General features: G+C 35.8%; 1 protein-coding gene across 2 annotated transcripts in view; it reads right to left on the minus strand.

Moving 5' to 3' along the window:
* Positions 1–7,092: 7,092 nt before the first annotated feature.
* Positions 7,093–25,315, minus strand: part of LOC142342585 (uncharacterized) — a 160,544-nt gene continuing 142,321 nt past the window's right edge. The window contains exons 1-5 of one of the 2 annotated variants that reach the window (XM_075393963.1): positions 18,708–19,199; positions 18,278–18,410; positions 17,625–17,839; positions 8,555–8,754; positions 7,093–7,591 (exon numbers count right to left, since the gene is read on the minus strand). In XM_075393963.1, the coding sequence (XP_075250078.1) occupies positions 7,295–7,591; positions 8,555–8,754; positions 17,625–17,839; positions 18,278–18,410; positions 18,708–19,017 (1,155 nt within the window). In that variant the 5' untranslated portion in view covers positions 19,018–19,199 and the 3' untranslated portion in view covers positions 7,093–7,294. Of the gene's footprint in view, positions 7,592–8,554; positions 8,755–17,624; positions 17,840–18,277; positions 18,411–18,707; positions 19,200–25,315 lie in introns of those variants that run through there. The other variant, XM_075393964.1, reaches the window with a different exon arrangement.

A 25,315-nucleotide genomic window follows, 5' to 3' on the forward strand; every position in this document is an offset into this window, starting at 1 on the left:
ATGTATGAAAGTATGTTTTTATGTATGTATGTATGTATATATGCATGTAAGTATGCATGCATTGTGGTGTATGTTTGTGGTAATTGTAATTGGCTGATGTTTAGCGGAGTGTTTGGGGTGTGGTGGTAAGATGAATGTTGTTGTTTATTACACCAAACGTGTTTCACAACTTCTCATATTGATTAAAAGTGAAATAGCGTTGAAAATTTTTGGACCTCATTTTCATAACATTTCACATTGATTAAAGCCAAAAAATTGACAAAAATTTTTTAGACCCCATTTTGAAAAAATTTTTACAAATTATTGTCCCCCTATGGGACCAAAATTTCGATTTTCGAAAAAAGTGTTTCAGACAACTTTTTTCACTCACAAAACATGTTTCACAACATTTCACATTGATTAAAGCCAAAAAATCAAGGAAAATTTTTTAGGCCCCATTTTTCAAAAAATTTTACAAGTTATTGTCCCCCTATGGGACCAAAATTTCATTTTTCGAAAAAAATGTTTCCGACAACTTTTTTCACTCACAAAACATGTTTCACAATATTCCACATTGATTAAAGCCAAAAAATTGACAAAAATTTTTTAGGCCCCATTTTTCAAAAAATTTTACAAGTTATTGTCCCCCTATGGGACCAAAATTTCATTTTTCGAAAAAAGTGTTTCCGACATTTTTTTTCACTCACAAAACATGTTTCACAATATTTCACATTGATTAAAGCCAAAAAATCAAGAAAAATTTTTTAGGCGCCATTTTTCAAAAAATTTTATAAGTTATTGTCCCCCGATGGGACAAAAAATTCAATTTTCGAAAAAGGTGTTTCCGACTACTTTTTTTTTACTCATAGAACATGTTTCAAACTAGTTCACATCTTTTAGAGACAAAAACATCAAATTTTTGTGAAATACAATTTTTTTTTCAGAAAAAAAAATAGGAGCTGATCAGAACCACAACGGGGGGGGGGGACATTATGTATTAAGATAGGGAATGCAGAAATTGTCCCCTAGGGGGGGCACTTAGGGGGACATTTACTGCGAATTCGCGTTAAATGTCCCCCTAAGTGTCCCCCCTAGGGGGACAATTTCTGCATTCCCTATCTTAATACATAATGTCCCCCCCGGTGTGGTTCTAGTCAGCTTTTTATACTACTGACGTCTCTCCGATTCAATGATTTTGAGAATGGGTGCACGTGAGTCACCCACATGTTGATACTCAATAATATCAAGGTACACAAAAATAAACTGTGACCCACATGTAATATCAACAGGGAAAATACCAAAATGTCTGTTAGGAGTGCTCGGGGTCCCATTTTCGAAGTTTGTCTTGTAACCAATGTGAACAAAACCATTGTGTGCAGGGTCCGGGGTCCCCTTGAAACCAAGAATGCTGGGAATTTCATCGTCTTGAAACGACAATCCTTCATTTTCCCCAAATATTAACACAAGCTTTTGCATTATCATGTCAAACTTTTGATCGAACTGTTTTAGTTTTGCAATGCGAACAATCTCCGAGACTAGATCTTCCCAGCTGTTGTAAATACCAGTCCGAATTTTTCTGAGTTGTCCTGATCGATTACTCGACTCATTTGGATTGGTCATTGAATTCTTGTATACAACTATTTCTCCAGAGTTTACGTTATTGATGTTTGATGGAAAAGATAGAGATGTCAATGCTACTTGCCATTCTCCCTGTAAGTGTATCGGTTGTGATAATTGGTTCCGAAATGATGCCATAGTATTTCCATTAAAAACGTCCATAGATGCATTTGATAACAAGTCAATTGTACACTCCTTGCTGTTAGAAATCATTGCTCCTCTTCAGTGTTTAACGCATCAACTTGTACTAATTCCGGTTCGTAAAACTTCCCAAGGATTTTAACGTTGTTTGCGTCAATCAGATTGTAGGTAGGTGGACATGTTGTAGCCAATCTTAGTACTGTGAACATTTCGTCTCTATAATTCTGAGTATAGCCTTTTCTGAAGGTATCGTCTGGTTTCGCTATTCGTACCAGGTCCCCCTCTTCAAATCGTGGTTTATATTTATTGTTGTCCAAAGCAATCGAAATTAAAAATGGTTCATGTTTTTTGAATACTTTATTTGGGGCTAACTTTGTAACGCGGTTAACACGACTGTTAATGATATTTACGAAATTGGGAAGCTCCTTTATATAGTTCCAAGTCCATTTTTCTTCCAAGTATCTGTATATAATGTTTTTAAGTGATCGAATATTTCTTTCCGCAAACGCAGATTTGGTTTCGTTTTCGGTTGTATACAAATGAATCTTCTTGTTTTCACAGAATGTTTTGAACTCGCCCTTGAATTCGGTGCCTTTGTCTGTCCACACTTTCTCTGGTTGTTTCGTCTTTATCATTTGTTTGAAGGCTTCAACGCAATCCTTTGAATACATCGTTCTGAGAGGTTGAACGCGTAAATAGCGTGATAAAACGTCAACTGCAATCAATAGGTATTTGACCCCATTGTTGTGCTTGGCTATTTTGTCCATATAGGCTACATCCATGGACCAGATTTCGTTTATTCTGTAAGCAACTACCTTCAATCGTGGAAAACTTTTCCGGAATTGACGATATTTAGTGTATGAGTTCTTCGATTGAAGGAATTTTTCAATTTTTTTGTGGGAAAAGCCGCTTTCCTCTTTTATGTTACCAACACTTCCAAATGCTGCTTTTCCTTTCGTGTAAACTTTATTTAGTTTTTTGATTTCCGCTGAATAGAGTTTTCCAGCCTGTTGGAGTTTTAATTTCTTCTGCGTCTGCAAAGCCTTCCTCATCAAAGCTAGCAGTCTCTGTTTTTTCTGCTCTCTCGATAGCAGGTTTCTGTTCACTGGCTGCTCCATCTGGAAACTGACGTAGTTTTTGCTCTTTCGGAATTTTAATGAACTTCTTTGCGTAAGTATTACAAGTGAGATGTGGTGCAAGGTTCAAAAAATTCAATACTTGATAATCGTCAGGCAAAAGTTTTGATGATGTTTTGTTGTAATGCGTAGAGGAAAGTTGATGCTGGAATGTCGGTGTTCCTTCCATTAATTAGGACTTTACCTTCAACGTCCAGTGAAATGTTGCGTGATCCGTTGATTTTCTTCAAAATTATTTTTGGTTTTCCAAATTTGTCTTTTTCGAGAAAATCTATATCGTCGATCACACTCTGACTGATTTCATCAAACTCTTTTCCTTTAGTGTCGTCTGGGATGCTTTGTTGCTATTCTTCTTCATCCGAAACCATGACGTCATCTGTCTGTTGCTCTGTGTTCTGCTGTATGACCGCTTCTGGTGGCTCTTGTTTTGAAGTTCTCTGTAGAAGGGATAGTTGTTTCGAATTGTTTTTTGCTAGTGGATTGTTTAGTATTTGCGAAACTTGGGGTTGTTCAGTTGTACACTTGTTGCGAGGAATGAGCACAAATTCCTCAGTTGGCATTTTTCTGTAGATACTCTAGACAAGGTCTGGCAATTAGTTGAATCAGAGAATGCCCTCTCGTTGTCTGGAATAATTTACTTCTTTCTAGCGCACTAAAATATTTTTCAGAAAGTTGTCGTAGTTGAGGTTCAAATTGTTGTAGTTCTTTCTTGTTGATTGGGACAACACCAGAGAGCACGTTCATTACACAATCGCTTAGGAACCAAACGAATTCAATATCTTGGGCTAGAAAAATTCTCTTGCTTTTCGATTTGGGGTTGCTGTTAACGCACCAACGCTTCAGCATAAGCAAATGTCTCTTTTTCATTCGTAATTGGTGTAATAACAGCTTCCTCCGAAGGAATATAGAATATTGATGGTTCGGGACCAATGAGTTGAGAAGAAAATCGTAAGCCTTGACTATGTTTTAGGATCCAGGTCAATGATTAAATGTCCATAGGGTTGAGCTGTTGCTAATTTGTATGCGTCCTTGAGTAATTGGAGACAGTTTAGCTGTTTTCCGAGGTATTCTATTTGCTGAATGTCACGCAATGATTTGAATAAAACTATATGAGTGGTGTTTAGATCAATTGTCCGCGACCATTTACTCTGTTGGAATAAGTTGTGTTTGACGTAGATCACATGAAGTTTTCTGTGTCTTCCTGACGTTGCTATTTTCACAAACTCTTCATCATTAAAGATTTCCTCGCATGAGTCATCATAAACGAGCAGACAGTCCGAAAGCTTTTTCGTTATATCCAATCCGGAATACTTGATGAACTCAATGTGCGGTATTTTTTGTTGCATAGCTGTAAATATGTCCTTGAACTCTTTGTAGAAGTAATAAATTTTGAGAAATGCTGGGTAGAAGGACCTACCTTGCAGCATGTTGAATATGAGGTCAGTTTTCCCAGAACCACTTGGACCTAAAAGCGCCATGAAGATCCTATCGTTTGTGAGAATGACTTTATTCATAATTTAGGATTTGGTAAGATATAACCAACTAGACTCGAAAGCAGTGCAATCCAAATTGATTTCTCTTCGCAACTCTCCGATATCAAGAATAGCATGGCAAAACAGAGACTAATCATGAGCACTATAATACTCACTTGAACGAAAAATATAATCTCTGATCGAGGGACTACGGTATTGGAACAGCAAGGCCATGGAGGTCTCTCTCGGTTTCCATCATCAAAAACCAAGTTTGTAATACCCCCCTCAATTTCGTCTCTCGTAACTCGGGTACTCATTGAAACAGTTTTATCGATTTTTACCTAACGTCTGTTTTCTGGAACTGTAATTTGAAAAATGATCTTGCTAGACAATTTTTCCAAACTCATGTTCTGATTTTGTCTTCATATATTGTCCAATCGCGCCCAAGGGCTTTTCTGAAGAAACTTAGTGGCGAAATGTAAAGATTTAAAGGGGGTCGTTTTTTTACCGTGCGTGACCCCCCCTCCCCCCCCCCCGTGGTATGCTACTAGTCATTTACTTATACTACTGATAGAAAAACGTACTTAATATTGTTGAAAATTTTTAAATATATTTCTTTGGTTCGTAAAACAAAGCTGCAGAACAGGCTTGCAAGCACCTCCAATTGACCCCATATTCAAACAGTTTTCTTAAAACTTTTAACACAAAAACGTGCATTTCAATTTTACGGGATGGTATTAAAATTAACAATGAGTACTGTAAAATTGAACAGCCGAAAAAGCGCTACAGATAATTGGCTATATTTTGACAAAGTTTAGATAAATTATTTGAGTTCAGTTTTTTCAAACCAACCCCATTTAGTGTGGGATGAATTATATGCTCAACTGGTTTTTCGCTACGTAAAATACAAGAGTTTAAAAAGACCAAGGCTTTTCATGTTTTGATACCCAACGATTCGGGAGCCGTTTCTATTCAAAGACAGCATAACGCAAATTTTATTTTACAATTTTTAATAATAACTTCGTGACACCAATAAGTTTCAAAAAAAGCATAATTGAATGAAAACTTTTAATTTAAAGCAGATCACAATTGGTATAGTTAGTTGGCCTTTGATAAAATGAAGCGTTTTTAACCGATCAGATCAAGGCAGTTTTCCAACGGACACAGTACTGCCCATCTTACCTTCAAAAATGTGTGTTCAAAAGAAACCTGGTTTTTTGGAAGCTTTTGATAGAGCTCTTCTGACCAACAAACTATTCTCTTACATATAGTTTTTGCCAGCAATAGAGCACTTTCAAGTCAGTGACATTTTTGAAACAATCTGATCATGAATAGGGTTAAACTTTTTTCATCACATTGCAACGAATAGAAACAGCTCCTTTAATAATTCAAAATTAATCTTACAATTGAAAAACTTTGGCGCCAAAAAATTCAAATAATATAAAATCTAAATAATTGTCCTTTGATTTTTATTCGAAAAAAAAACAACTAATTATCGTCTGTTTGATTGTCAACTAGATATTACCTGTCAAAACTCATCAAATAAACTTTGAAATTTCCTTAAAATTAAAACATCAAACTCTTTTCTTCATTTAAAAACATGATTCAATAATGGATATGTGGAATTTTAACAAAAATACTCCGCTTAAGCACAAAAATTGTTAGCATAAATTTGGAAAAAAGTCAACCCGAGTACACATCCTTAATCTGACGTCAGATAAACTCGAAAAATGCCAACCTTTTAATTTAACAATGCCAGAGTTGTAAGTTTTTCAAAAAAGCCAGAGGAATGCCAGAGTTGGCGCCAAAATCAAAGAAAAAGTCAAAGTTAGCGGAAATTCATCAAAAAAGTTTTAAAGACAAATCTAATGACAGCAACACCATATAAACATTAAAACAGAATTCTGAAAACGTTTTGATGTTGAATTTAGTTATAGATGAGAAAATATCCAAGACTTACTAAACGTCTCTTTAAAAAATTAAAATGAGCCCAGTGTTTACAAATTTTAGCAATCCCATAATGCGCAAAAGAGCAAACTCAAAAACCATTCTTCCTATTTACTTAATCTGTTCACGACAGGCATTTTCATACTCTATTAACAACCCGTAACATTACGAATTTGTCTCTTCAATCGTTTTTGGCGAATCGTTCATTTAGGGACCAGTAAGGCGCGAGGCTTAGAGAAATGCCCATGGACTTAATTCTCTCCAAACTTTACCTGTTTATCCCATTTTTGAGGACGAAATGTTAAATAAAAACTCTAGACGAAAAATCGGTAGTACCAAAAATTGTCATAAATTTTTCAGAGCAATTAATTACTTTTTGATTACTTAACTTGGCTGTTTTTACGGTCAGAGAAGGAAGTTGATGTTTCATAATGAAACATTACTGAATTTATCAATCCGCAGACAGTTTGATGTTTTAGCAAAAATTGCTTCGACTCTTACACTTTCTTCGAACATCATTGCGGACGGAAGCAGATCTTTCAGTTCGCAGAGTTACTGAGCAAACTCGTCAGTAAAATTGTCCTATTACTTAAACGAAAATAACTTGCAAAGTTTAAGTTTTCAAATGTTCGTTGTTTTCGATGGGCTGGAATATTTGCAAACGCAAACATCACAGATTCTATTCTGTGTCTTCGGCATTACGGCTCACAGCACTTCTTCTATATAAAGTAATACAAAAACTACGTACGTCTGTAATTTGACTCCTTTGAAATCGCTAGAAATTGAGGCCGACAAAAAAATATTAAGAAATTTTTATTATCAATAGGAGGCGATAAACATAAGCAGTCGTACATCATTGCAATCGAATTAGATCTATATCACACGTAGCAATAATTGAACTCCAAAGTTATGAATATCATAACAGATATGAATAGTTAACAGATATGAATATCAATAGCAATGTTGTTAACATAAAATTAGCAGATAAAATTGATAGATTTACTACAATGTACTATGAAGTTTTGGTCCGTCGTCTTGAACCATAACTTGCGGAGGAGTATCCAAAATGAACACTTGTTCGGACACATTCTGTTCAGTTTTTGTTTTTGTAGAATCGTTCTCCTGCATTTCGGTCGCGTTATTGTCGACACCCACACCTGCTTCATAGTTTCCGCTGGCACGTGTTTTGCATTTCTTGCAATAGGCTGCCACAAATAGTACGAGAAAGACAACCGGAATACAACAGCAGCCCAGGACTATGATTCCAGCAATGACCAGAAGAACTTGATATGCAGGCTCCTGAACAAGAAGCATTGGGTTTTTTTTTGAAAAAAAGCATTGAACATTATCTGCAGTTATGTTCGATAGTTCAATATATGAACTGATGAAGCTATTAAACGAGTGCCTTTTGCACATATTTAGGACCTCTCGAGCGAGATAAAGAATATTCTAGAATAAACATAGGCGGCCGATTGCCGGAAAATAGCCGCGATAGACGCTCGTGGCCTTCCATGGAATTGAAACAGCTTAAGAAATAAGATACACATATTGACGACCAGTCCTTTAATAAACCACTAGACTTTTTGGGTCAGATTCGGACTGTCATTTTTATGAGACATACGCTCTATATAAAAAAAGCTCAAAACAGCTTTTTTAAAATTTATATTCGAAATCAAAACCTCAAGACTCTAATACTCAAGAATTACGGCATATAGGTTTGACACTACTTAGATGCACACTATTGATCTTTACTTAGAAAATGCTCATAAATCATAAAATTTAAAGTTCATTAAGTGAGTCTAGAAGTTATTTTTCAGTAAGGTAAGTCACGCAGCTGACCTAAAAGCAGAACAAATGACGTCACGCACACAAATTTTAACTGCATAGTAGTAAAAGTCGCTCAAATTGAAAACGTCAATGGTCGCAATTAAAAATCATAGCAGGACAAGTCCTGACGTACAAATCAAATTTTCATTAACTAAACAAAAAAAACTAGACCTAGAACGGACTATCTTTTCGCGGCTATTAAAAATGATCAAGCAAAAAATTTTGCACGAACAGACCCATACGTCAACACTATTTCCTTCAAATTTTGTTCGAAATTATTTTACTATAGCTTTGACCATTTTCTGAGGTTGCTATTTAACCCTAAAATACCGCATCCCATTAATTCCTAAACATTTGATTTTAGAGCTTGTTACAAATTATCAGCCGCGGCCATTCATCATTTTAACAACTGATCAAAAAATTTCAAGAACTTACTTTGAACCATTTAAAGGTTGTTTCTTCTTTCACAACAGATGGCGTGATATGTGTCGACACAATTTTACACTTCCCGTCAGTTTTCAGATCTACCTCGGGCAGAGATGACAGCTTCACTGGGTTTCCCTGGTAGCTGATGGGCTGTGACGTCAGAGCAGGTGGGAGCGGAATCAACGTCAAGTACAGATAGACATGCTCGACTGAAAAAATCTTCTAGGTTAGATCGGGCACCGATTTTGGATCCTTATGGTCGATTTAGTATGCACTTTCAATAATTAGCGAAGTCCAATATATCATGTAACTCTCCAATTACGAGTTCAAAATTATCAACAAGATTGATATTGTTAAGAGATGAAATTTGAATGAAATTCAAATAAGCAATTGCCAATTAAGTAAATATTTTAACCAGTAATTTTTTAAACAGCAAGAAACTTCATCAGTTTTTCTTAATACTGATTTAGTACGCTTTTTAAAAATCGGTAGAGTTCTTATCCCACAGAGAGGTTGGAGGACGGAATAAAGCTCAACAACGATTGATTGTATATTAATCACTTAAACAACTTGGAGCTCATTAACTACATAAAAGCTCGGGAACTTTAAAAAAAACTGTGGGAAATGGTACTTCAAATTATTTAGTTGCTTTGCTATTGACTTGAATCCACTTTGGTCATAATTTGCTATTTGAATCCACCTTTGGTCATAATTAAAGGAATAACTGTGTTTGAAAATTATCAAAAACAGACAACTTTTTAGTTCCCTGCTACAATGTCTGCGACTAGACATCAGAATGAGAGATTAAAATTTAATTAGACACCATTAATTCCTTTTCCTGACTTTATCCGCGGATGAATTCTTACAAAATTCAAATCAGTTTTAACTGTTTTAAAATCAAAAGACAGTATCAATTCTAACACACTACCAGCAGATTGCCAAAATAGGTACGAAATAATCTCGTGATGTAGAATATGGATAGCAACAGATACAGCTTTGAGTTGATGGAGTTGCTGCAACAACATAATTCCTATTAAAAAACTAGCGTCTAATTTTTAACCAATTTTCAATTGGTCATTCAATTTTGGTCGCCATGGTTTATTGTTAATACTGGTCATCATATAGTAATCCTTTGTTAACTTCGACAGGTTTTAGCGTAACCCATAGTGACCTAATTAGTATTCATCATTTAACGGGTGACTTTAGCGCAATTCAGCTTAAAACTCAACAACAATTAGTGTAAGAAATGACATCAAAATACATAGAAGCAAAGAGCGTCATAAAGAGTTTCGCAACGAGAAAAAAGTAAAACGCAAAAAACGCCAGATGACGAAACAAAACCAGAGCAGGACAATTCCTGGCCTTCAAAAATTTCATTGAATAGACAAGAAACTAGATCTAGAAATGACTAGGAATGAGTTTTGAGAACAATTCAAAGAAAACGATTAAAAAAAGAAAACAAGTCAAATTGCCACACGTGAACACTTACTACGGAAAAAGCGAATCTTTGTTCAAACACAACTTTATTAATCTATTTAAAAAGATGAAAAAGTGGAAAGATCTAAAAAAGACACAGCCCGGTACAATTCAAACTCTTACAGCTGCAAAAAAACCAATGTCAACGAAAACTCAATCCCTAAATAATCAAGGGTCACGCGAGACATCCACAAACATAACCGAATAACGACGGGCGAATTGCTCTCAAACGACCGGCGAGAGGCTGGCTTTGTCAGTAGCTAGCCACAGTTTATTGAAGCTATTTTTAGCTTGATTCGAATATGCAACTTTTAGTTTTCTAGCCTTGTTAGTAAATAAATAAAATAAAAAACGGATATTTTAAAAATCCGCAAATTATTGCAAAGTTTAAAAAAAGGTTCCAGATTTCGCAGTGCAAATGTTCAAAAACATTTTCGGTCTCTGGAGTTATGTCAAGTAACCCATCTGAAAGACTTGAAAAAGCTTCGTTGGCCAGTAATGATCGTTAAACTCAGAAAACAACAAAAAATATTTAAAAAAATTTTAAAACAATCGCAAATTTTAACAAAATCTTGCAAAAATTCAAGATATTAAAATTTTCAAAACCATTTCATTGTATCAAAAGACTATCCAGCATCCCTATTTCAAAATTTAAATAGTTTCACTGGCTTATAAAAATCCATAAACTTGAAACAATAATTTTCAGAAAATTAAAAAAAAATTTAATCGAAAAATTGCTAAAGCTGGAGTCATTCAAATATTGATAACCATTCCATTAACACTATAAACCAGGCAAAAGCTTATCATCAAACCTTGGAGAAGGTCCCTAGGACCCTGGTGCATGAAAAAATGATTAAAAAAATTCAAAAAGATGCAAAAAAACTTGAAAAAAATTGCAAATATATTTTAAAAACAAAAGAAATTAAAATCTTGAACGACATTCCATTACACCTAGAAGCTATGCAGTAATCTATAATCAAACCCTAAAGGAGGTTATGTGCCTCTTGAGGCTGGAGAAACCTAAAAAAAATGACAAAAAACTTCAAAACACTAGAAAAAATGCAAGTTGCATAAAAAACTGCCAAAATTTGTGATAAAAGTTGAAACCTAATCCATGGGCAAAAAACATTTTCCAGGAACTTATTATCAAACCCTAATGGAGATTTTGTGTTAGGCTGAAAAACCTGAATAATGACATAAAATGCCAAAAAAAAATTTAAAAAATTGCAAGTTTTTAAAAAAAAAATGCTTAAATTCGTGGCGTTGAAATCTTCGATTACTTTTAGAAACTATACCAAAACCTATTGTCAAACACTAGAGGAGGTTCCTGGGCTCTTGAGGCTGGAGAAACCAAAAACCGACAAAAATTTTCATAAACCTTGAAAAATGCAAGTTTTATAAAAAAAATACGCTATAATTTGTCAGATTAAAAAATTGAAAGCTATTCCATGGCATATAAAATTTTTTCAGTAGCTTATTATCAAACCGTTAAGGACGTTTTCTGTCCCCTGCGTCTGGAAAGACCTGAATAATGAAAAAACACAAATTTAAAAAAAATGCAGGTTTTGTCCAAAAAAATGCTTAAATTCGTGATGTTAAAATGTTGAAACCACTCAACTACCAATAAAAATTATGCAGTAATCTATTAAAAACCCTAGAGGAGGTTCCTTGACACCTAGGGCTGAAGGAACTCAAAAAATGAAACTTTTTTAAAAGCTTAAAGTTGTGAAATGTAGTATAAAATTGCGTGTTTTTATTAGCGAGCGGTTGTTCGAATGTAACGCGGGGTGGGGAGGTGCACCGGGGGCTGATGGGGAGGGAGGGGGCAACAGATCGGTGGGTGGGGGGTGGGGTAATAGTCGGGTGCGTTCAACTTCTAAGAACCGTCCTTCACAACATAAGTATAAGTTCCAAAACAGTTTGAGCTGAAACAGAGCAAAAAGGCTCTAAGAGCACTTAATGCCCGCTGGGCGCTACCTGTTTATCCCGTTTTTGAGAACGAAAAGTGAAAAGCGTCAGACGAAAAATTGGTCAAGCGAAAAATCGCATTAAAAAAGACCGACAGGACTAATATAATTGCTAAACTTCGTTTGAGAGCAATTAAAAATGATTGAAACAAACAAAATAACATTTAAGCAGTTCAATATCAGTATATTATGGTGTCTATAAAAAACAGCCAGCCGCTCAGCTAAAAATAGACTCTAAACAGACTGTTGAGGCCCACCCTCTTGTTTAAAAAAATCACCGACACTAAAGACAATGCTATTCAGAATTAGAGATTCTGATTTCGATAGTTTAGGTTCTCACCAGAAGATATCCAAACTCTCATTGGTCGATCCTGCGGGTGAGGGTAGTCGGGGTGTAAGTGTGAGGGGGTGGGGGGAGTCAGGGTGTCCAAAAAAACTAAAAAATTTCCCTTCACTCCATGAATTATTTTCTTCCAGAAACTAGTGAAGAACTCATAAAGATGTTCAAAGTCGTAATGCCATCTTGACCCTGAGGCATGTCTGTTTTTGTAAAGCAAACGTCAACACGTGTTCGGTAATTTTACTAAAAATATACAATTATCTACTGCAGATTCTTACAAAAAAAGTTTAGGTAATTATACCTTAACAAAGTTAATGTAAATGTTCACCTTAACTCAAGTTAAGGTAAGGTTAAGGTAAACGATACCCTAACTTTACCTTAACAACAGTTTACCTTTACTCCGTTAAGGTGAATTTACCTTAACTTCATTTCGTGTGTTCATGTGTTCATCCCGTTGAAGACGAAAAGTGAAATAGAGGCGGAAAAGCAAAACATACCCGGCAGATTGCCGGAAAATAGCCGCTGTTGATTCCAATAAGCATGATTGGGATTGAAAGAATAGAAGATAGTGAAAAAAAAAGATTTTTGGATTTTTGTACAAAAACATTTTTTAAGTCCGATTTATTTTGATGGCATTTCGTAGTTGAACATACTTCTGTTTCTTAGAGAGAGGCTACAGGGGCTACTATCAATACCAATAAGCATAAGAGATGGTAACTAAGACTTATAGGAATGACGTTCAAATAGCAAGCATCTAAAATTGGGCTTTATGAGTTTATCCCGTTTCTATTTCTTGACTTCAATTTTTTATACTGACTCTGTTCATTTTGAATTGCTTTGCTGAGCAACTGATGTTCAAATTCACTTTTAGCAGAATGAGAGAAGAGAGAAACTAGCCTAGAGAAGTCAAAAAGATTTCACGCTAAATGTCGAAAAAGCGGCAAAATGAAGCGAAAAAAAAGTTCGACAAAGTAAAAAAATAGGAGCGCTATAATAGCCGGCTGAGAAGATGAGGGCGGCTATTAAAAACTCACAAAACAGCGACCAAATAATTGCTGCATACTTTGTTTGAGAGCAGTTAAACCACCCGCATATAGCTTCCATTTTTCACCTATTTTGGTATTACTTTTAAGGTTCTCAAGAGTACAAAGTCAGATTGCTCTACTACAACTACTGCTCAGGAGTTGGCTTTGATAGTAGCTAGCTTAAGCTTAGGGAAGCTAAGCTCACTGGGTGAGGAGGTGGGTCAAGAAACTGGTGCGGGATGTAAAAGTGGGAGGGGTCCAGACCTTCAAATTTCTCAACACCATGAACTTTGCGACCTCAGTAGATTCACTGAATCGGCTGACTTAGAGCCAACTGAAAGTTCTGTCGAGAGAGCTGCATGTGCAATTCAGCGATGCTAGTTAACCCTGTTCTTGAGAACAAAAACTCAAATAGTCAGCCGACAAATTGATCAAGCGAGAAACGCATAGAGAAGCCACAGGACCCAAATTACTACTACAAGCCTTGTTTGCGAGCTATTCAAAATCGTTATTCTTTTGACTTAGTTCCTACAGTTACCATTTACTGATTCAGTTTCTTTTCTGTCCTGGTCAGATAATCATTGCCGCGCATTACAAGATAAACGCGTGCGACCTTTATTTAACGAAATGGCTAGACATGTCAACAGGAGAGGACGGACATACTTGGTACCTTTTCAATTACCAACTCAGACGACCATGTCTAGACATACCTCTGTCTCTAAGCTACCAAACTACATGTACTCATCTTAATCAATCATTCTTGTTGCAATACACAACTACTTAAAAAGGTTATTCTATGATGTAATAAGTAACTACTACCATATCTGCAGCTTAATTCTTATTGGACAAATTTTATTGGTCAAAATTTTATTAGTTCGTCTAACTAATACAATTGGAGCGGTCGGCACGTCGGTTTAAATTCTTCTTTGTTATCTGCTAAACCCCTCGTCGGCCAATTCGGCAATCGCTGTCATGTATATATAGATGTTACATATATATCAAATTTTATACTATTGCATCATAGCATATGAAATTCTTCGCATTCCTCGGTACGATTACCTTTAGTTATAAAAGCATTAAATACATTTATATTTTATGCTAAGCATTTCCTTATATGGAAAGCAACATCAAGCGCTGCAAACGGTAAAAAATATAAAAGCTCAACGGCTTGGATTAAAGACGAAACAAATCGACAAGTAGTTAAAATATATTGTATGAGCAATCGAGAACTATTACAACAACATACTACAGAACGAATTTAAAAGAATGCAAAAGACTTTTGCCGCGGCTTTCAACAGAAAAACATTTTTCGGCAGTTAATTATAGAACTACACCGACCGATGTTGCCGCTATGTCGCAATTTAAATCACGTTCGTATTGCTTTTTTCTTTTATTTTGTTGCCATGAGTTCCAATATTAAAAACGTACCAAATAGCATACCTTTCCGACACCGACTGTAAAAAAACGCAACATTTGTAAAATGAACGAAAATGAATTCCAATTTGAGCTTCACAAAAGTGACATCAATTTGTAGGACGAAAACTGGAATTCGTATTTTTAAGATAAATGAGAACTTTATGCGCACATTGGTCAGTTTAACCACATGATAACCATTTATGAGCACATTGGCCAGATTAGACCAATACCACAATATTCATACACTAATAATCATACCATAATATCCTAATTTTAAAAAAAAAAGTTATTTAAAAAACCCTCCCCAAAACTGGGCGGATATTGGCGGGTCCGGTGTCCTCTCACTTCTACGTGATATTCCGTGAACAAACTAACAATCACTTATTAACAGCAAAACTCCCTAATTTTATGGTATGAACATAGCTGGCAGCTTGCCACAAAATAGCGCAATAGCTTCGTAAAAGAAACAGGCCAAAAAGAAACTTCTTTTTATTAAATGCTGAGATGTTATAGTTTTATTAAGAATCTATTTAACTTATTGCTGCTTCTATTGGCTGCTCCCAAAGAACCTTCAATTAGAGTGACACAGATTCACTATACCTCTTTGAATTAAAGTAAACAAAAGTCAAATTCAGAGTGAGGAAGTAATTTTTGAGAGTGAGGTAAGTCACGTGTGACCAAAAACTTAATCACGCGAGTGAACAAAAAATCGCTCCAATAAGATTGAAAAATGAAATAACTCACACAATTCAGTTGAAATTGCATGAACGAATGAAAAAACAGCAGACTTGAAGTGATTGTGACGTCAAATGGTCAAAACAAAAATCTTGACAAAATAAACATAGCAGGACAAGTCCTAGCGTACGATTAAAATACTTTTTTATTGACTAAATATAAAACTAGACCTAGAATGGACATTGAACGGATTGGAAAAAGCATTTAAAAAAAATGCGATAAAAAATGAAAAAAAATTGTTAAAATCAAAGTCAAATTAAACAAAAAATTCACAATCGAGAAAGCGACATTTTGTTCCAACACCGTTTTCTCACTCTACTTTAAAACTCGAGAAAAAATTACGCCGCAAAACGACTTAAATTTTTTTCTCCGCTTCCTGTTTCGGCGTGATCGAAATCACTACTAAAATTTGACTTCAAAAATCATGAAAAAGTGTGAACAGATCTTAAAAAACATCGCCAGAAGACTTCCGGAATTGACTCTGAGTAAAAAAAATGACTACACAGTAAAAAATGACCCAGCTGACATAATGAACCTCCTAATTAACTATGCCAATCAATTGGAAAGAATAACAGGCAAATTAAAAATTAACTTACAGCAAAAACCTGACAAAAATAATGACAAAACTTTCATTACGAAATGCCTCTCCAAAACAACTACTGGCAAAAACTTTCCGAACAAGTTCACTCTCATTCAATAAACGACAACCAATTGACAGAATCAGTTCATTTTGAGAAAAACGAGGAACGGGAAAAATGAAGGACAATGGAGAAAACAATTTGAAACATAAACCGACAAATGTCGGAAGAATTGCTCTTGAACGACAGGCGAGGCAATTTAATTCATGGTCTTTAGTATAGATCAATTTTTCTTGCAAACAACCTTGACCCCAGCGGGATTCGAACCACTGACTTCCCGATCCACGCCCACCCATACTAACCACTGCGCTACGAGTCACTTAATTTTTCTACGCTGCAACCGATTTTATATTAGCAACAAGCTTTACTTCGGAGCACTAGAGATCACTCAAAAATGATGAACGAAAGCGTCAAAAAGTCACTTGAGAAGTCAGAGAATGTTCTAGAAAAGCGCAAAATTGTCAAGCGAAAGATTTGCATAAAAAAGACACACGTTTACAATAATTACTATGAACTGCGTTCAAGAGCAATTAATAAAATTATCCACAAAATGCTATTTGCCATCAATTATTAGTCAAATAAATGTTATTACTGCTTCTGTTCCGGCTCTTAACTACCCAACACCTCGCCAAAAAACATTAAACAACAAAAAAATTAAAGAAGGAAAAAAAAACCCGAGAAAAATAAGATTTTGTACTATTTATTTCAGTGAAAAGTGCCATCTGAAAAACCAATGTCATCTTTTAGGAGCAAAATCTATAAAATAGCTCCAAAATAACGACTGAACAAGAAACTATAGCGAGAAGCTTAAAATGAGTACTTAAAACTTGAAAAACAGAGAAAAATTGGCCAACATTTACTCAATTATCATTTAAAAAACTCAAAATCAAATAGCTAATTTGAGCCACAGAACTCGCCAAATGATTAAAAATTTGAAGAACACAAAAACTGCTAAAAAGCGTACAACATGGCAAAACATAGCTCAAAATTGGATCTAAAACATCATTTTTTAGATGGTCAAAAAGCTTTCAAACTCACTGTTACTAGTTTTGGCTAAACGATACAAACATCTTCGACAGAAAAAATTGAGTTTAAACGAAAAACTATTTGAAAATGCCACACGTGATCAAAAAATTTGCTCGCTTAACGAAAACTTTTTCACACCTACTTTTCTCGCTCCCTCTCAAAAAAATAGCATGAACAGAAAACCACTCTTTCTCTATCTTTCTCTGTTTCAAATACACTCCAACAAAATTACCGATCAAAAAAGACGCTCCATGAATACTCTTTGAGTAAAAAAAAAAATACTCTTTGAGTCGTAAAAATACAGCACCGCAATACAATTCAAATTCTTTGAATTGTAAAAAAACAAGAGAAGGCCAATGATAGCCCTAGCTATCGCTGTGCGGCCATGGCTATTAATAAATCAAAGAGTCCCTAAAATCAAGGTTTCTTAATGCGAGCACAAAAAAGTGAACTTACATTGTTTCAACTTCCATATCTCATACTCGGCTCCAATAGGAAAACACATGATGAGATCTTCTAAAACGGGAGCTCCGTTCTTTCTTCTGTTCCCGTCATCTAGCATGAACTCGGCCATGTTAGATCCAATCAAGTACACCAAGTGTTCCACTGTCACTTGAAAATTAAAGCCTTCCAGCGACCACCAGTTTTCCAACATGGCTAACTCTTCAGACCTGGCAAAATAACATACATAGAATTCCAAGCGTTAAAGACATCGGATTTCGAGAAAGTTCTAATTTTTTAACCCTGATTCATTTACCCCCTCCCCCCCCCCCCCCCTTACATCATATCTTTGTTTCAGCTTATATCATTTAAGCACTAAGAGTTTAACAGTTAACAACTGGACGCTTCAACGCCATATTTTTTGTACAAGAATATTCTTCCATACATTAGCAGGGATAGTAAATTTTCGAACAAGATAAATGTATGATACTTTGGGCGGAATTTTTTGCTATTTCATCCTGTTCCTGTAAAAAGTTTAAAGCGAATTATGTCAAGAAAATAGATGGTTACTTAGAAATAACTTACTGGAGAACAGGATTGGGTAATCCCTTTTTCATTAATCTTGGGTGTGGTAGTGGGGGGGGGGGTGACTTAATGCAAAAATTTACTTTGCTTTGAGGCCTTGAACACAGATTCTGTTTCGTTTCTCGTCCACGGTGATCGAGTTGTCACGGAATTCCACATTAGGAGATGCCCAGTCCAAAACAGACAACTCTCGTAGACATTTATCGCCATTATATGCTGAAAGATGCAAATAACTGCAAGAGGTAACTCTTGAAGTGAATATTGGGATCTAATGTTGTGGCCCCAAGTTGTGGGCAAAAAAACTTTCGATCAAAATATTATCATAAACTCAAGTTCTTATGCTATAGGAAAGTTTCAAAATAAACAAGAACTCGATGCTTCGTTCTTTCCTTCGCTCTTCTCCTTGCTCGCTATTTTAATAATTTCTAGAGACTGAAAATACTTAAAGATTACGACTAATTGATTTCTTAGAAACGCTTATTAAGTGAAAGATCAGGCATAATTAAAGCTTACTTGGACAGCAGGTCGAATTGCTCTTGTAGAGACAAATATTGCTTAGTGATCTTTGATTCGAAGAACATTTCAGTTCGCTAAGCTTTCCCTCGGCTATACCAAGCAATAAGATAAAGCTAATGGTAAAATAAAGCGTTTTATTTGTTGATCTCAAAGTGTATTTGGACCAATAATGTGTTGCTTGACTATATTTGAAGGCAGAAAGCATATCTATAGCTTGAGATAGCATTGACAAACAAGCCCACGCGGAGTATTTGAATAAAATGATTAGCTTTGCTTTATCAGAATGCTTTGTAATCACTGTCGACATTATGGTGCAAGAATTAATTGCTTCTTCAATGGTGAATTCTCTCGTTAACCGTAGTCGAAGGATGACGTATTAATTACGTGAGTAGGCGAAGCATATTTACATTCAAACGACAATGCTTGATACAATGATAAACGAGGCGAAAGCAAATACGCATTTTATATAATAGAAAAATAGTACTGCAAAATAAACGCGTACACTTCAAGCAGTTTAACGCCAGCCGAGGCAATGTTAAACTGGTGCTGAAAAAAGGAATAGCGAAATTGAACAGTTTCAATACTAAATCATTTGATAAAGGGACATAAAAATGCAGTTGAAGCAATCCAGAACATTTCCCCTTGTGCATACTATATTATATTATTATTATTATTATGACTTCGTGGATATGCCACTGGGATGTTATTCCCGCTGTTAGGTTCTAGGATATGCACGACAGTTTTCACAGATACAAATGAATGTCCATGTGCAAGGGAGACACTATCGATAAGACTATCGACGTTTTTCCTAATCTAGCACATCAAGATTAGCAAATAGAGAGCGTACAATCTCCCCTCTATTACCGTTAAATACCCTAACAGGAGCTATAATTTCGTAGGAGGCATTCACGGGTCTTTGCCACAAGAGCCAACACTTATATTATGGAAAAGCGCCACTGGTGAGTATCACTGCTCTCCTAGAGTAGCAATATCCCCTTCTTAACCATGATTCCAATCGATGCGTCAACTGAGCGTGTGAGGTCCACGGAAGCACAAACTTGAGCTTCGCAATAGAGCGATGCTCATCTTGGATATTGTGTATGGGATGCGCCCTTATGTATGCTACACCCTATATTGTTGTTGTTGTTTAGATTTACAGCCGATGGCTAATGGGAGTCTATTCCTGGCAAGTCGTTTAAAATCAGTTCGTTATTTCTGCACGTATGGCAATCGCAGACTAGTTGCCATGTACAGGTGTTATCTCTTGGAAAACATTTGTTGATGAAAATCCACATCACGTTCAGGATTCTGTTTTTCAGGCCGTCCGTTTTCAGAACGTCGATATCAGAGTTCGTTTTGTTGAACAGTTCAGAGGTTCGTCCTCTAGACTCAGTCAGATCAGGAAATTCGATTCCGTCAGGTTTTTCGTGAAAGAATTTCGAAAACGTGAGAAGGTCGTTCAGGTCTATGTACATTGGAAGCGGTAGTATTTTCAGTAGCCCCAGGCTTGTCAGGCACTGTTCTTCAGGATGGCCGGTTATCCATTTGACTGCTCGTCTTTAAAACTTCTCGATGTTTTGAAGTCTGGACATAAAAAAAGAAGTACTAGAAACCGTTGGTTTCAGGGTCAAAGATTTAAATTACATTCTAATTCATTACCTGATTAATGACTGACACAATCTTGATAGGTGTCGACAAATTGAAATAGACAAAGCTCGGGCTTCGAGCAATATTAACAATTGTGACATATCAGTATTTACTTGGTTAATTTACCACGGTGATAGAACCGATATTGGGTACGGGCTAAACTGAGGATAAACTCATTCCTTGAACAACAAACCTACCTTCAGAGTTAATCACTCTATTAGATCTTCATTTATTTGAAACCATTTTCTTCTGCTTTTATCTACTTATTAATTAAACTTCATTCCTTGTATTTTGAACAAGTACCACGTATAGCAGCCGCCCGTGCGCAATATGTATTATCTTTTGTAGTTGAGCGTGGTACTTGTTTAAAATTCAACGATTGAAGTTGAATTAATAAGTAGATAAAAGCAGAAGAGAATTGTTTCAAATAAATGAAGATCTAATTGAGTGATTAACTCTGAAGGTAGGTTTATTATTCAATGAGTGAGTTTTATCCTCAGTTTTGCCCGTACCCAATATCGGTTCTATCACCGTGGTAAATTAACCAAGTAAATACTGATATGTCACAATTTTTAGTATTGCTCGAAGCCCGAGCTTTTTCTATTTCAATATGTCGACACCTATCAAGATTGTGTCAGTCATTAATCAAGTAATAAATTAAAATTTAAACTAAATCTTTGACCTTGAAACCCAAGGTTTTTAGTACACCCCTTTTTTTACATACGTGTGACACTCACACTGCACCCCTCTCAATAAGAATAGAGTGTGCCACTCACTCACATAAAATCAAACAAATTTTACAGCTCTCGATACATAAGCGTTTCAAAAAAAAAGTTTGTCCTTCTCATATAAAAAGTTTAGGTATCATTTTTCGTCATTCATGAGTTTCTCTGCCTCATCCAGCCCGAAATTGTTGTACGCTTCTCGCGCCCCATCGTTCATCCGTATTTGGTATGCTCGATTAATGGTCTTGAAAAACTCCTCATCTCCACCAGCATCAGGGTGAGTCAACAAGCTCATTTTGTGGTAGTGTTTTTTGATCTGATCTTTTGAAGCAGAACTTTTTACCAACAAAATCTCGTACAATGCCGCAGGCCGATTCGGTACATTTTTATTTCGAATCTCGAATAAACACTTCTCTGTGGCCTTCGTTTTGGCTCTCTCGTTCTTCAAAGAATGCTTTTGTCTATCAATTATACTGTCTTTCCTTCGGCACTCACTCGCCAAGTACTGGTTATAGTTTTCCAACTGCTGAAGCTCTGACCTCAATTGGTCATTTTCTTTCTCCATTTTCTCCAGGGCTTCGCTCTTTTTATCAGTATTGACTTTTAGATCGGCCAACTCCTGCTTAAGTAAGTCGATTGACTGCTCTTGTTCGGCATTTCTAGCTGCCGCCGCCTTTAGGTTATCTCTTAGCGCCCCAAACTCGGCGCTCAGTTTTCCCAATGCTTCTCTTGTTGCCTCTTTGGCTTTGTCGCAATGTCTGTCTAGTTTTTGTCGAAACTCGACGAGATATTTTTGGAGTAAAGAGTTTGTACTCTTCAATTTCTCTAACTGCGCGCACTGGCTTTGCAGTTCCACTTCAGTCTGCAGAGCTCGGGACCGAATATTGGCGGGTGCCAGAAGTTCTAGTGTAGACACCTTCCGAGTCCGTGACAGACAAGATTCCACTCGGTACACTCCCGGGGAAACCTCCGAAATAACTTTCCACAACTCTGGCATATAGTACACATATTCACCAATTTGTGGGGTCTCACTGCCTGCTATGTTTTAATAAAAACCATTTTTGCTTCTAAAGTTTCTCAATATTTTCAGTCTTGATCTCAAGACTTCTCCCTTATTTTTAATTGTCTTGACCTCAAGACAACTCTTTTTCATTTTATTTTGGTCTTGAACTCAAGACAACTAATTTTAATTTTTTTTTGGTCTTGAACTCAAGACAAGTCATTTTCATTTTTTTCCCGTCCTGAACTCAAGACAAGTCATTTTCATTCTTTTTTTTGGGTCTTGAACTCAAGACAACCCATTTTCATTTTTTTTAGGGTCTTGAACTCAAGACAACCCATTTTCATTTTTTTTACACAACCGACTCTTTCAAGGACTCTTTCTCTTCAATCATTTTCTTTTGTTCTCGACGCTCATTAATTAATTTGAGTAGTTCATTGTAAATACGTGTTCCCGTTAAAGGGTCGAGATTCCGCAACAGTTGTTGCCAGGAGGCTCCATTAATGACTAATCCTAAATAGATGAACAATTTAGGAAAATTTTTCACAACTTGGAATATGAAGTAGACTGTTAAGACTGACACAGCAATATCCTTAGCTTTTAACCAAACGTATAAGCTTTCAATTTTTAAATTACGAAAAATTGTTATTTCATTTGTTAGAAAAAAATGTTTTTGGAACTGAGCGTTCCAATGGATAAAATTTTCATGACTGTATTTTCCATCCGAATCTCGGAATGCTTCCCGACTGATAATTCCTTTACTATTATGGCGAATTGTTCGAGCAATTTGACTCTGTTTTACGTCTGATATGGCGAAAAAGCTGCGATGCAGGTTTTCGTCACTTACGTTTAAGTTATTATTCATCGACCACTGATATATCTCTCAATTGAATTTCTTCAGCGTTTCTCCATATTGTTGAAAACTGCCGTCTTCTAATTTCACAACATTTGGGTACAGCGGGTTGCATGCAGCGATTGTATAATTATGATACAAAATTTTTGTAATAGGGTCCATATAACTAATAGAAGAAAAAATTCTGACCCTCTACTAACACAGGAACTTCTTCTGTGCAAAAAGGAAGTTTAGTTATTGTTGCTACCATCTTTGCACATTTATGAACATATAACACAGATCCTGCTCTTTCGACGTGAGTTCCTTTCTCGAAGAGCGTTACCGATGGACTAATAATGTTTTTTGATATTTCAATCATAGTTTGAATTTTTAGTCGTTGAATCTCGCATTGGAGTGTTCTAATTTTCACAAAAAAATTTTCTCTCTCCTTGAGAAGTTCGAAATTCAAGGTGTCAACAACGCTTGAAAGAAACATTTCCATGGTTATTTTAAGATTACCAGTTTTCAGTTCTGAACTTTCCTCGGAGTAAAAAACACCTGGAACTCCGGTTGTTTTCACCTGCTGTCCACACAAACTAATTGCCTTTTCCTCTAAGATTTCTAATGCAAAATCTTCATATTTGTTTTCGTGTAATATTTTTCCGCTGATAAAAGTGGTCTTGTTGTTACCAAAAATTTTTACAGGGTCCTCCTTATTAAAGTGTTTGATCGTTTGACATGTTTGCTCACCTCGATTTTCAAAAAAATAGTTTACTAAATCGTCTTCAAAATATGTGGTTTTGATAAAAACAGTTTTCGAGAAACCTAGGGGATCTTTAAAGCTTAAGAGGTTTCTTTGTATCAGCTTTCCCCGAATTGTTCCGATGTAAACTTTTGCATTGATCATCACATTTCCAATAAGTTTTACTCCTGTAGGTGAAACCCATTCTACAGGCTCAGCATACATAGCACCTTCACGATTATTTTTTTTTTCATGAATCTCTGGCTATGCTCCTCGGCATACGTAGTTTCACTTGTTGTAAAATCTTTTTCGTTACTGAATTGTTGACTTTAAAGGTTTTATCTCCAAAACCTGGTAAAGCAAAGTTTTTGTTCTGACAAATGCTCCTACAGGTTCCTTCGTTTAATGGATATATGGATTTTAAGAGTCTTGAGTTTTTGGTAATAAAGATAACATCGTCATATACATTGCTCTTTTTAAGTGCAGACACAGTATATGCCGCTTCATACATGCAAAATCTTAATTTTATCTTGGGCTGAACCTCAGCATATATCAAACTACCTTCTTCTATTGTTTTCGATACTCGAATTTTGTTATCACAGTTTGTACTGTAATCCAAAGAATATATTTTTGTTGATACGATAATGTCAAAATCTTAGCCGTATAATTTAATACAAAGTGAAGGAGAAGCAAAAACGGCTAGCAATGCCAGATACAAACATAGTGATATTCCATCACACGATGCTCCAGACGAACTCGTCTTTCTTTTCGATTCCATTATTACTTTCTGGATTTTCCTGAAACAAAAACATCATCAGTTTCCTGGCTGCTAAAGTACTCCTCATCTTGCTCATTAAAGTAATTTTTTAGTCTCTCAGGCACCTTTTTTTTAATTGACTGCTAGACCTTGTAGCCATTTTTGGTGCCCTGGCATTACTATTAATCTTTTCTTCAGTACTTTTTGTTTTACTACTAGATTCCTGTTGCTTTTTTTCTGGTTTTGGAATTTTTGTTTCTGCTGATTTTTTTCAGTGTACTCGGTAGCTTTTGATGAAGTTGCACTTCCACCCTCGGGAACATTTTGTGCCTTCTCTTGCCCTTTAGAGGTTTCTTGCTCTGATTCTTTAGCTTCATTCTCAGACGTTTCATTTGTAACATTTAGTGAATCGCTAGCATCCTCAGCTTCGGATTGACTTTCTGTAATTAGATTGCTTTCACTTTCTGTTGATGATTCTATTTCAATTATATCGCCATCGTCTGAGCTGTTCAAATTGCTATTCTTTTGCTCCTTACTGGTTGTTTTTCGTTTCGCCTGAGGCTCAGGCGTGAATGGTTTTTCTCGTGTTTTATATTTTTTCAGTCGACCATAATGGACCTTGATAGCTTTCCTCGTCTTTTTATCTTCTACCTTGAAATTCAAATTGTTTATAATTTCAACAATTGTGTATGGTCCTCTATAGAAAGAAGTAAATTTTCTTGTTTCTCCTTTTTTAACCATTGGGTTGAAAACTAACACTTCTTTTATCAATTTTATAGCACGGCCCATACTCACTGCGATCATAATACGACTTCTGGCGTTCTTGTTTGACATCCATATACTCTCGCATCAACTGGTATGTTTCCTGTAGTTTCTGTTTCATCGTGAAAACATAGTCACTT

Source organism: Convolutriloba macropyga, chromosome 7 (assembly GCF_964194025.1).
Source record: "Convolutriloba macropyga chromosome 7, txConMacr16.3, whole genome shotgun sequence".
Classification (NCBI taxonomy): Eukaryota; Metazoa; Xenacoelomorpha; order Acoela; family Convolutidae; genus Convolutriloba; species Convolutriloba macropyga.